Below are 13,423 nucleotides of genomic sequence, written 5' to 3'. Positions count from 1 at the left end.
TATAAAAATGTTGAAATGTGAAATTGATTATATTTTGAACGTTACATTTTATATTGTTACATTTGGGTATATCAAAATATATTTTTGCTAATATCTTAATACACTATAATAATTTGCAAACCAAGTAGATTTATTTTACAAGTACTTGACCACCAATGTAGTCAATTAATATTCACAGGTATGATGAAGCAGAAAAACGGTTTGCTGCAGATGGACAACCTGGACTGGAGGGAAAATGTCACATTTCAGGAGCGTTGGGCCAGTAACTGAAAGGTTGCTGGATCAAATCCCTAAGATGACAAGATAAAAATCTGTCGTTCTACCCTTGAGCAAGGCAGTTAACCCACTGTTCCCCGGGCGCCGACGACGTGGAGGTTGATTAAGGGAGCCCCCCGCGCCTCTCTGATTCAGAGGAGTTGGGTTAAATGCGGAAGACACATTTCAGTTGAATGCATTCAGTTGTACAACTGACTAGGTATTTCCTTCCTTTTTTTAAAGAAACAAGCCAATGAAAGGCAGTAAGGAAGGTAAAAAATAAACAAAAATAGCTTTTTAGCAAAAAACGATTTCTCAAGCAATTATTTTGCTAAGACTGTGAGTGGTCTGAGTGGGGAGGGGAAAACCGAAAACTGGCAGAGAGGTTTGGAACTCTCCTTGTTATTGGTCTATTAACTAATTTACCGGCTGGTGATGTCACCATGGAAAGCCGAATCTTCGCCCATGCAAAACCTGCTGATTAGAAGGTCCTGTGTAGATTGTATTTTCAACCAACAACTATCAAGAAATAACACTGATTACATTTTTTCACACTTTTACAGTGTTAGTTTAATCCGGAAACTACAGGAAAAACAGAATTTTGAGTGCACCAGGCCTTTAATATATGCATTTTAGAAGAGGTGCAACGATGAGCGAGATATTGCTTGTAGCTTCCTAAACTCACCAGCAGAGGTCATTAAACGTCCATATCAGAGCTATCGATGCTTTAGTAGTGCGATTGCTTTTGTCGGTTTGATTGCTGTGAATGGACCACTGGCTGACATTGGACTCAAAATCTATGTTAAAAATTCACTGCCATGCTACCAATTCAGCAATGCAATTTTAAGGTAATTTGTTATCTCTGGTCCTCTGTAGCTCAATTGGTAGAGCATGGCGCTTGTAAGGCCAGGGTAGTGGGTTCGATCCCCGGGACCACCCATACGTAAAAATGTATGCGCACATGACTAAGTCGCATTTGGATAAAAGCGTCTGCTAAATGGCATATTATTATTATATTATGATTTTGATAAATTAACTCTGATCCAAACACGTATCGACATGTGGCTGGTACAGTCTGAATGTGGTTGTGTTTATTTTCAGCTGACAGCTAGCTAGGTGGGTAAACTAGCTGAACCTGTTTGTTGTTGTGATTGTTTGTTAGTTATAACAAATCATATCGGAATAAACTTGCAAGCCAGACGATTTGATAGCGTTGTTGTTTAGAGTGTTCTCCAATGTGTCCCCTTGCCTTAGCAGTCCTGTGAATGTCAGAGATAATGTAAATATTATATTATTTGAGTTTGCCCCACAAATAAAGGTTTAGCTGGCTAGCTACTGCTGTAGTATAAATGCTACTACAATCTTTACTAAGATTTGTCAGTTTGGACCAGTTAGTCAGCTCATAATCTGTAACCTATTTCGTCAACAGGAAAGAATCAGCACCTGTGAATGTCGCAAGTCATTGATTCGATGGTGTCCAGCTAGAGCTAACTACAGCTATGTCTGTGGCCTCTCTCCTGCGAAGTGCCATGAGGTAAATAACCCACTATAGTACTTACATGATCATATATACATCATCACCTGCACTCGGAATTGATTTGTGAAAAGGACCACTCTTTGTTGTTAGTTAGGTTAGTTAGCTAGCTACATATCTTTTTCTGTCGGTGATGTAATGCATGGTTTCCAAAACTCGGTCCTTGGTTTTTTTTTTTTTTCTGCTCTAGCACTACACAGCTGATTCAAATAACCAACTCATCATCAAGCTAAGGTCCCGTGTAGCTCAGTTGGTAGAGCATGGCGCTTGCAACGCCAGGGTTGTGGGTTCGTTTCCCACGGTGGGCCAGTATGAAAATGTATGCACTAACTGTAAGTCGCTCTGGATAAGAGCGTCTGCTAAATGACTAAAAATGTAAATGATTTGAATCAGCTGTGTAGTGCTAGGGCAGAAACAAAACGTGTACCAGGGAGGGGCCATGACTGAGTTTGGGAGACCCTGATGTAATGCACAGCAGGCTCCCTTTGGACATCATGGTGACAACCCTTTATCCTCACTCTCCGGTCCATGTTGTTTTTCAGAGTGAGGAACAGACATGTCGCTGCACATTTGATCCATCAGAGAGCTCTTTCAGGGGCAGATGCTATCAATGCACTTAGACCTTTCTACTTTGCAGTGCATCCAGACTTCTTTGGCCAGCATCCCAGGGAAAGGGTGAATAATGATGTCCTGTCGTTGGCCAAAGAGCAATAATGTCCATGTATCATAGAACTATGTAGCAGGGCAATTCCACAGTGACCTTTAACAATTTCCATTGAACATTTTACAAAAAAACATTTACTTGAAGAAGAGTGCAGATGCAAAGTTTGGTAACAGAATGACAAACAGCACAAACTGTCATTCTGTTACCAAACTTTGCATCTGCACTGTTCTTCAAGTAAATGTGTTTTTGTAAAATGTTCAGTGGAAATTGTTAAAAGTACTACTTGTGCATAGAGTTGTATGGTTTGTTTAACTTTGCATTCATTGGTTTTTGTTCAACATATATTTTAAAGTGAAAAATATGAGCCTCAGCATCATTCTGTTATCGTGGAATTGCCCAGCAGTCAATCAAAACGTTATTTGTGTAATTCTCTTCAGGAAGTGAATGAAAATTCCCTCAAGAGACTCAATGGTTATTTGGAAAACCTTCAGAAGCCGGGAACCCGCTCAGTCCAACCGACAAAGCTCACCTTTTATGTCAGGGACACAAAGGAGAAGGAAGTCTTTCAGCAGGACATCCTTCCCCCTGGTAATGTCCTTTTAGCCTGCTTAAAAGGTAGACTAAACTGTATTGGTGTTTCTTGATCATTTGTTTTTTTCATACCATTTTATGCATGGATGCGTTCCAAATGATACCCTATGGTCCCTGGTGAAAAGTAGTGCACTATATAGAGAATATGGTGCCATTTGGAATTTAGAATTTTTCTGTGACTGACTACGTTTGTAATACATTTGACTACATTTCCCAGGGTTCCGTTCGGTCAGCTTCACTCTGCAGACCAAGGATGTCCTCACCACCGTAATGGACGTGTTGAAGTCCTGCAGTCTATCCATAGAGCACATGAACGGACTGAAGGCCAGCTCAGAGTCACCCAAGAGCCAGCAGCCAGTGGCTGGGCCTGGTAACCCTTTCTACAGGCCCATCAAATGGGACAAAAGCTATTACAGCTTCACTGGCTTCAGAGACCCAGAGCAGGAGCTGGAGCAGGCCAAGAGAGTAGAGCCCACACTAAGGTACTGTATAATGAATACCTAACCAAAGCAAACGGTAACGTCTAATGTATGTAGAATGACACATTAGACATTAGCGTCGCTTTAGCTCGATCGCTTTTAACACTGTCAACTCAAATTCACAGATGCGTACCAAAGAGGGGTTTAAAAAGAAACAAATGATCTTGCTGTCTTAGTCACTGTCTGTGTACTTGCATTCTTCTAGTTGGTTCATTCCTCTCACGCCTTGAGAGAGGTGACATGCTATACAGGCGAGCCATTGGACTGTCTGTCTGAAGAGTTGTCTTTCTACTGCAGCTTGTGGCTGAGAACCAATGAGAAGGAGGCTATGAAGAAGCAGAACGCCAGTCTCCCTCGACGGGATGAGCTGAAGAGACTCAAGAAGGAATTGTGTCAGAAATTTGCCTTGGAAGATATCAGGTAATCATCAACACTCTGAACAGCTATTCCATTCTGATACACAAGAAGAAAACATATTGGTGAGTTTCATTAAGTGCACAATCTCCCATGCAGGTAAAAACATGATGCAGAGCCATATATTAAATCAAAATCAAATTTTGTCACATGCGCCAAATACAACATGACTCTGGTGCAAAGTACTGGTCCTAAGAAGTAAAGTGCATAGACCCTAGAGCTTCAGAGGGTGCATGTTTGAGTTACTGTGTTATACTGACCTACAGCTTCATAAGGTGCATGTTTGAGTTACTGTTTGACTGTGTTCTACTGACCTACGGTATAACAAAAGGTGGTCAATGTCATTCCAAAGTAATGTATTATCAATGTTCTGTAGACTTTGAGCCTCATCCTCCTGCTGTTGTTACATCATGACTGGTGATCTCTACTCTGCTCCCTCTTGAACACCTGATCTGATGACAATACCTCCTCCCTTCTGTAGGTGGCAGCGCAGCTGGGGAGTTACTCACAGATGCTGTCAGCTCCAGAGTCTGAGCCGCCTCTCCCAGCAGAACCCTGAGGCTGTGCTCAACCTGCGAGGTATACGCACCTGGAAGGGAGTCAATAAGGGTCTTTATGTCTTTTAAGAGTGGGCTTGAATTGTCTATTCTGTTGACATTTTGAAAGCTGTCCTGACTGGCAGAGAATGATGAGTGAATTGTAATGATGTAAGGTAAACAACTTTATGTATTCCTTGTTTTCTTTTAGGACACACTATAATATTCACTGACCAATCAGGGATGAATGCCTCAGGACATGTGATGCTGGGAACAATGGATGTTCATCACCAATGGACAAAAGTAAGACGCACGTTACATTTCAGCCGGAAAAGATACCGGTCTTTTTTATCTTCAAGTTGCTCATGTTCCGTGTTTGTGTGTGTCTCTGTGTGTGTCTCTGTGTGTGTCTCTGTGTGTGTCTCTGTGTGTGTGTGTCCTAGCTGTTTGAGAGTCTCCCCAGCTACCGTAGCCTGCACCAGCAGACAGAGTGGCTGAAGGAGAGGATCAGCTATGTGTTGGGAGGTATCCAGGTGATTGACATAGAGAGACTGGGGCCTGTACAGCCTATAGAGGAACACTGCAGCATCCTCAACACCTTCCATACGAGACTACTGGCCCGACGCCTAGCCCTGCACCCCAGGAGCATGCAAGGCCTTGCCATGACCCTGGAGAGGTAAGAGACCCTTCCCTATCCACCACAGACCATGTACCACACTGTCTACCATGTACCACACTGTCTACCATGTACCACACTGTCTACCATGTACCACACTGTCTACCATGTACCACACTGTCTACCATGTACAGTGTATTCAGAAAGTATTCAGACCCCTTCCCTTTTTCCACATTTTGTGCGATGGGACAAGGAAATCCCGGCCGGCCAAACCATTGCCTAACCCGGACGCTGGGCCAATTGTGCACCTCATGGGTCTCCCGGTCACAGCCGGCTGTGACACAGCCTGGGATCGAACCCAGGTCTGTAGTGACGCCTCAAGCACTGCAATGCAGTGCCTTAGACCGCTGCGCCACTCGGGAGGCCCCCTGATTGAACATGATTTGGAAAGGCACACACTTGTCTATATAAGGTCCCACAGTTGACAGTGCATGTCAGAGCAAAAACCAAGCCATGAGGTCCAAGGAATTGTCAGTAGAGCTCAGAGATAGGATTGTGTTGAGGCACAGATCTGGGGAAGGGTACCAAAAAATGTCTGGAACATTGAAGGTCCCCAGGAACACCGTGGCCTCATTATTCTTAAATGGAAGAAGTTTGGAACCACCAAACCTCTTCCTAGAGCTGGCCGCCCAGCCAAACTGAGCAATCAGGGGAGAAGGCCCTTGGTCAGGGAGGTGACCAAGAACCCGATGGTCACTCTGACAAAGCTCCAGAGTTCCTCTGTGGAGATGGGAGAACCTTCCAGAAGGACAACCATCTCTGCAGCACACCACCAATCAGGCCTTTATGGTAGAGTGGCCAGACGGAAGCCACTCCTCAGTAAAAGGCACATGACAGGCCGCTTGGAGTTTGCCAAAAGGCACTTAAAGGACTCTCAGACCATGAGAAACAAGATTCTCTGGTCTGATGAAACCAAGATTGAACTCTTTGGCCTGAATGCCAAGCGTCATGTCTGGAGGAAACCTGGCACCATCCCTACGGTGAAGCATGGTGGTGGCAACATCATGCTGTGGGGATTTTTCAGCGGCAGGGACTGGGAGACTAGTCAGGATCGTTGAAAGATGAATGGAGCAAAGTACAGAGAGATCCTTGAGGAAAAACCTGCTCCAGAGCGCTCAGGACCTCCAGACTGGGGGGCGAAGGTTCACCTTCCAACAGGACAACGACCCTAAGCACACAGCCAAGACAACGCAGGAGTGGCTTCGGAACAAGTCTCTGAATGTACTTGAGTGGCCCAGCCAGAGCCCAGACTTGAAGTTGATCGAACATCTCTGGAGAGACCTGAAAATATCTGTGCAGCGACGCTCACCATCCAACCTGACAGAGCTTAAGAGGATCTGCAGAGAAGAATGGGAGAAACTCCCCAAATACAGGTGTGCCAAGCTTGTAGCGTCATACCCAAAATACTTGAGGCTGTAATCGCTGCAAAAGGTGCTTCAACAAAGTACAGTGGGGGAAAAAAGTATTTAGTCAGCCACCAATTGTGCAAGTTCTCCCACTTAAAAAGATGAGAGAGGCCTGTAATTTTCATCATAGGTACACGTCAATGATGACAGACAAAATGAGAAAAAAAATCCAGAAAATCACATTGTAGAATTTTAAAGGAATTTATTTGCAAATTATGGTGGAAAATAAGTATTTGGTCAAAAACAAACGTTTCTCAATACTTTGTTATATACCCTTTGTTGGCAATGACACAGGTCAAACGTTTTCTGTAAGTCTTCACAAGGTTTTCACACACTGTTGCTGGTATTTTGGCCCATTCCTCCATGCAGATCTCCTCTAGAGCAGTGATGTTTTGGGGCTGTCGCTGGGCAACATGGACTTTCAACTCCCTCCAAAGATTTTCTATGGGGTTGAGATCTGGAGACTGGCTAGGCCACTCCAGGACCTTGAAATGCTTCTTACGAAGCCACTCCTTCGTTGCCCGGGCGTTGTGTTTGGGATCATTGTCATGCTGAAAGACCCAGCCACGTTTAATCTTCAATGCCCTTGCTGATGGAAGGAGGTTTTCACTCAAAATCTCACGATACATGGCCCCCATTCATTCTTTCCTTTACACGGATCAGTCGTCCTGGTCCCTTTGCAGAAAAACAGCCCCAAAGCATGATGTTTCCACCCCCATGCTTCACAGTAGGTATGGTGTTCTTTGGATGCAACTCAGCATTCTTTGTCCTCCAAACACAACGAGTTGAGTTTTTACCAAAAAGTTATATTTTGGTTTCATCTGACCATATGACATTCTCTCAATCCTCTTCTGGATCATCCAAATGCACTCTTGCAAACTTCAGACGGGCCTGGACATGTACTGGCTTAAGCAGGGGGACACGTCTGGCACTGCAGGATTTTAGTCCCTGGCGGCGTAGTGTGTTACTGATGGTAGGCTTTGTTACTTTGGTCCCAGCTCTCTGCAGGTCATTCACTAGGTCCCCCTGTGTGGTTCTGGGATTTTTGCTCACCGTTCTTGTGATCATTTTGACCCCACGGGGTGAGATCTTGCGTGGAGCCCCAGATCGAGGGAGATTATCAGTGGTCTTGTATGTCTTCCATTTCCTAATAATTGCTCCCACAGTTGATTTCTTCAAACCAAGCTGCTTACCTATTGCAGATTCAGTCTTCCCAGCCTGGTGCAGGTCTACCATTTTGTTTCTGGTGTCCTTTGACAGCTCTTTGGTCTTGGCCATAGTGGAGTTTGGAGTGTGACTGTTTGAGGTTGTGGACAGGTGTCTTTTATACTGATAACAAGTTCAAACAGGTGCCATTAATACAGGTAACGAGTGGAGGACAGAGGAGCCTCTTAAAGAAGAAGTTACAGGTCTGTGAGAGCCAGAAATCTTGCTTGTTTGTAGGTGACCAAATACTTATTTTCCACCATAATTTGCAAATAAATTCATTAAAAATCCTACAATGTGATTTTCAGGATTTATTTTCCTCAATTTGTCTGTCATAGTTGACGTGTACCTATGATGAAAATTACAGGCCTCTCTCATCTTTTTAAGTGGGAGAACTTGCACAATTGGTGGCTGACTAAATACTTTTTTTCCCCACTGTAAAGGGTCTGAATACTTATGTAAATGTGATATTTCCGTTGTTTTTTATACATTTGCAAAAATGTATAGAAACCTGTTTTTGCTTTGTCATAATGGGGTATTGTGTGTAGGGGAAAAAAAGTTTAATACATTTTTGAATAAGGCTGTAACGTAACAAAATCTGGAAAAAGTAAAGGGGTCTGTAAACTTTCTGAATGCACTGTACCCTACTGTCTACCAGTTACCAGACTGTCTACCAGTGGGCCAAAATACTCTGTTTATGCAGCTCATTGCTGTTCATGGTTGTGATTTTGATGCTACTGTAATACCAGCCTGTAGAGCAGCGGTCCCCAATTACACTGAACAAAAATATAAACGCAACATGCAACAATTTCAAATACTTTTACTAAGTTACAGTTCATATAAGGAAATCAGTCAATTGAAATAAATTCATTAGGCCCTAATCTATGGATTTCACATGACTGGGCAGGGGCACAGCCATAGGTGAGCCTGGGAGGGCATAGGCCCACCCACTTGGGAGCTAGGCGCACCCACTGGCGAGCCAGGCCCAGCCAATCCGAATGAGTCTTTCCCCACAAAAGGGCTTTATTACAGACAAAAATACACCACAGTTTCATCAGCTGTCCGGGTGGTTGGTCTCAGGCGATCTCGCATGTGGAGGTCCTGGGCTGGCCTGGTTACACGAGGTCTGCGGTTGTGAGGCCGGTTGGACATACTGCCAAATTCTCTAAAACGACGTTAGCGGCTTATACATTTACATTTACGTCATTTAGCAGACGCTCTTATCCAGAGCGACTTACAAATTGGTGCATTCACCCTATAGCCAGTGGGATAACCACTTTACAATTATTATTATTATTATTATTATTATTATTATTATTATTATATTTTTTTTTGGGGGGGGGGGGTAGAAGGATTACTTTATCCTATCCCAGGTATTCCTTAAAGAGGTGGGGTTTCAAATGTCTCCGGAAGGTGGTGAGTGACTCCGCTGTCCTGGCGTCGTGAGGGAGCTTGTTCCACCATTGGGGTGCCAGAGCAGCGAACAGTTTTGACTGGGCTGAGCGGGAACTATGCTTCCGCAGAGGAAGGGGAGCCAGCAGGCCAGAGGTGGATGAACGCAATGCCCTCGTTTGGGTGTAGGGACTGATCAGAGCCTGAAGGTACGGAGGTGCCGTTCCCCTCACTGCTCCATAGGCAAGCACCATGGTCTTGTAACGGATGCGAGCTTCAACTGGAAGCCAGTGGAGTGTGCGGAGGAGGGGGGTAGATGGTGAACATAAAATTATCTGGCAATAGCTCTGGTGGACATTCCTGTAGTCAGCATGCCAATTGCACGCTCCCTCAACTTGAGACATCTGTGGCATTGTGTTGTGTGACAAAACTGCATAATTTAGTGGCCTTTTATTGTCCCCAGCACAAGGTCCACGTGTGTAATGATCACACTGTTTAATCAGCTTCTTGATATGCCACACCTGTCAGGTGGATAGATTATCTTGGCAAAGGAGAAATGTTCACTAACAGGGATGTAAACAAATGTATGGTTTTTATGCGTATGGGATCTTTTATTTCAGCTCATGAAACATGGGACCAACACTTTACATGTTGTGTTTATATTTTTGTACATTCAGCCGTGGTCAGACTTTTCCTTGAGCGGGTAGCCGGGGGGCCGGAACATAGTTATAAATAATTTGTATCCCAAACAGATATAGTATTTGACAAAAGCAGAGTAATTTCAAACCTTGATTACGTTGGGATACGATCACATATGCCTCTATTTATGTGTGGGAATACTTGAACAGATTTCCTAAATTTTAAAATCAATTTGAGCACATTTCCTGGTGATTTTTTACAGTCTTATGTCCAACAACAACAATTACTAAAACTGTAAGTCGCTCTGGATAAGAGCGTCTGCTAAATGACTAAAATGTAAATGTAATAAAACTTGGGGGGCCAAATGAAATCACAGGCGGGCCGCCCACTGATGCTGTCCCTGTGGTGTTTTGTCCCAGTGACCACTCCAGCCCCAGCCTGCATGAGATGGGTCACTTCGTCATCCCAGCCACCTGTGAGCCCAGCAGACTACAGGTTTTCCTCCAGAGCATGGCCTGGGAGGCCCGACAACGAATGAAACACCGGAACCAGTGAGTGTCCCTGTCAACCTCGTCTTCCTACCCTCCTACTACTGTGTGTGGCTGTGCGTGCTCTGTCTGTGTGTGTGGCTGTGCGTGCTCTGTCTGTGTGTGTGGCTGTGCGTGCTCTGTCTGTGTGTGTGGCTGTGCGTGCTCTGTCTGTGTGTGTGGCTGTGCGTGCTCTGTCTGTGTGTGTGGCTGTGCGTGCTCTGTCTGTGTGTGTGGCTGTGCGTGCTCTGTCTGTGTGTGTGGCTGTGCGTGCTCTGTCTGTGTGTGTGGCTGTGCGTGCTCTGTCTGTGTGTGTGGCTGTGCGTGCTCTGTCTGTGTGTGTGGCTGTGCGTGCTCTGTCTGTGTGTGTGGCTGTGCGTGCTCTGTCTGTGTGTGTGGCTGTGCGTGCTCTGTCTGTGTGTGTGGCTGTGCGTGCTCTGTCTGTGTGTGTGGCTGTGCGTGCTCTGTCTGTGTGTGTGTGGCCCTGACCTATGTCTGTCCCCCAGGCTGCAGGCAGAGGAGGAGGAGGTACTGCTCCACTGCCTGGAGAGTCTGGCCCTGAGGAGTCTGTCCAAGGAGCCCAGCGTCAGACACACCCAGATGATCCCCTGCTGCAGGCGGCTGCTGGAGGAACGCTCCCCCCTGATGGAGGGCCTCCGGGTGGAGGTCTCCCACTTCTACTCTGTCATGCAGGATGGGGACTTGTGCATCCCCTGGGACTGGAAGGGCTGAGGGGACAGGGCAGGGGACATGCTGCAGCACACCTGGTTGAACCAGACTGAATGCTGTGTTCACCATGTCTACCATCAGACTACGCTGCAGCTGCCACACAGAGAAACAAACCAACCGACTCTCGCAAGGTCAATCACTTTATACTTCTACTGGAGAGGACAGACAAACAGACAGATACTATTTTCATGCTGAACCTGGGCCCGGTTTCCCAAAAGCATCTTAAGGCTAAGTTCATAGTTATAACCTTCGTAGGAGCATTGTTCAATCTCTGAACTGTTTCTCAAAACCATCGCTACTAAAGTTGCACTTGAAAATTGTCATTATTTACTGACTGCCTCAGATCACTCCTAGAACAGCTAAGAGATGCGTTTTTCCCCCTACGGGTCACTTTATACACAGAAGATCTTTGCTAAACATAGAATCAAGATTCTTATCTGTCTCTCTGTGACCACCGCTAACTTCACAAAGATGTTGACTACAAATATAAAGTTGCCAATGTCTTTGCAATCGTTAGAAAAAAGAAAAGGATAAAAATATGCTTAAAATTAAAACCGAGATGACTGCATTAAAATATAAATAGCCTACCTACCTACAGTATAGACTACGTAGGCCTATATTTCAGTTAGTTTTATTTAGCTATTTGGCTACGATCTGTAATTTCTGCCTCAATATATTTCATGATATATTGGGGCGGCAGGTAGCTTAGTGTTTAAGAGCGTTGATAGGTGAAAAATCTGTCGATGTGCCCTTGAGCAAGGCACTTAACCCTAATTGCTCCTGTAAGTCGCTCTGGATAAGACCGTCTGCTAAATGACCAAAAAAAAAAAAAAAAAATGAATATGATGTGTACACTAACGGGTGATCAATGTGTAAAATCTTGATTTATTTTATTTATTTATTTTATAGGGTATGCATTAGAATAAGCCCCCTCAATATTTGCAGCCATAGGGGATATCTCTCTAGGAGCTGATCCGTCGTCAGTATTATGGAATAATTCTAATGTTAAGGTAAGATTTTAATGGAGATAGCTGATCCGAGAGCAGTGCTCAGTTTCTTTCAATCCTGACACATGCCTCAACGACGCACTCTCTCTGCGTGGTGTTTTGGGAAAGATGCATCGTTAAAACACTCGCAAGCCTAAGTTCCATCGCTATCGGGAAACCAGGCCCAGGACTGTGCTGGCTTGCATATGTGCTTTTCACAATGTCCTTTCCAGCACGGTTCCAGAAACTATGGTGGGTAACCAGGCTAGCGCAGTAAAGCTCAGATTGGCTTGGCTCGGCTCAGTAGCGTGAAAAGGTCAGCCAGAGCAGGCTGGTGCAATAGAGTTAGCGTGGAACCCCGTATTATCGGCATACTCAACAGCGTTTAAGAAATCTATTACCTTCAACAGTGTTATCTTGTGATCAAGCCATCAAAGTTTTAGTCGCAAAACATATGGTTATTTTCCAATCCATTTAAATGTTGAACTCGAGGTGATTTAGTCCTCCAACCGCTAGAGAGTGTCCGAAGTTAGGGGGTGTCTGATGTTGGGGGGGAAATTAGCTAGCTTGAAGTCAGTGTTCAGTGAAGAAACCAACACAGAGTAATAGTATTTTTATTTGTATTATGACGTGTATGAGGGAAGAGAACAAGATGATGTTAATGTAACACTTTTTATTGATTGTGTTATTTTAATGAACATTTTGTGGAGTATTATTTCCGAGACAATCTACGAAGACAAATTTAACACGTATTCAAATGTGTTACACTTCACTTTAAACTGTACAGAAACACACTTTGCTATCACAAAAGAAAGTGCAAAAAAAAATAAACGCCTCAATATTAGTGTCTCATACGATGATCAAACGGAACACATCATATACGGCTGCAGTGTTTAAACTCTCCACTAGATGGAGCCCTTTCACTAAACTCAATATCGGGTTCATTGGTTTTTGTAATGATGTGTTCTTCCAAGTGAGATTTGATGATCTGGTGTTCCTCAGAGAAGGATTGCTGATTTAGGATCAGTTTAGCCTTTTAGATCACAATAAAAAACATTACATGGACAGGGGGGACCTGATGTTTGATACATACAGTAGACCACTGACCAGAAACTGTATTTGTATTTTTGTATTTAATAAGGATCCCCATTAGCTGCTACCAAGGCAGCAGCTACTCTTCCTGGGGTCAGCAACATTAAGGCAGTTATATACCATTTAAAATATTACATTACATGACATTACTGTAGGTTGACCTTGACTGTGAAATGAACAACAGCTATTAGAAGAACTATGGTACTGGAAGTGGAGTTGACTGCCCTGATGCAGCTCGGGCGACGCGACAGTCAAATGGAATGGAGACTTTATACTGTAAGATCAAGTAATACTAAC

The 13,423-nt window shown here is 44.3% G+C and overlaps 1 protein-coding gene across 4 annotated transcripts; it reads left to right on the top strand.

Annotated features, from left to right (window-relative positions):
* The first annotated feature begins 1,004 nt into the window (after positions 1–1,004).
* On the top strand, positions 1,005–11,367 carry LOC121543295 (T-cell activation inhibitor, mitochondrial-like). Of its 4 annotated transcripts, none has more exons than XM_041853057.2 (11): positions 1,020–1,103; positions 1,685–1,789; positions 2,332–2,464; positions 2,891–3,041; positions 3,262–3,526; positions 3,821–3,943; positions 4,419–4,516; positions 4,685–4,776; positions 4,917–5,149; positions 10,212–10,343; positions 10,826–11,367. In XM_041853057.2, exons 2-11 carry the CDS (start codon positions 1,755–1,757, stop codon positions 11,049–11,051), a joined length of 1,488 nt encoding a protein of 495 aa, XP_041708991.2. In that variant the 5' UTR covers positions 1,020–1,103; positions 1,685–1,754; the 3' UTR covers positions 11,052–11,367. The 4 variants fall into 4 exon arrangements, with proteins under 4 accessions (XP_041708992.2, XP_041708991.2, XP_041708989.2 ...); XM_041853055.2 differs by having other exon boundaries at positions 2,891–3,068; XM_041853056.2 differs by lacking the exon at positions 1,020–1,103 and adding an exon at positions 1,286–1,371 and having other exon boundaries at positions 2,891–3,068.
* Positions 11,368–13,423: the final 2,056 nt, after the last annotated feature.

This window comes from Coregonus clupeaformis, chromosome 17 (genome assembly GCF_020615455.1).
Source record: "Coregonus clupeaformis isolate EN_2021a chromosome 17, ASM2061545v1, whole genome shotgun sequence".
Taxonomy (NCBI): Eukaryota; Metazoa; Chordata; class Actinopteri; order Salmoniformes; family Salmonidae; genus Coregonus; species Coregonus clupeaformis.
This window is presented reverse-complemented; position numbering and strand designations above follow the sequence as displayed.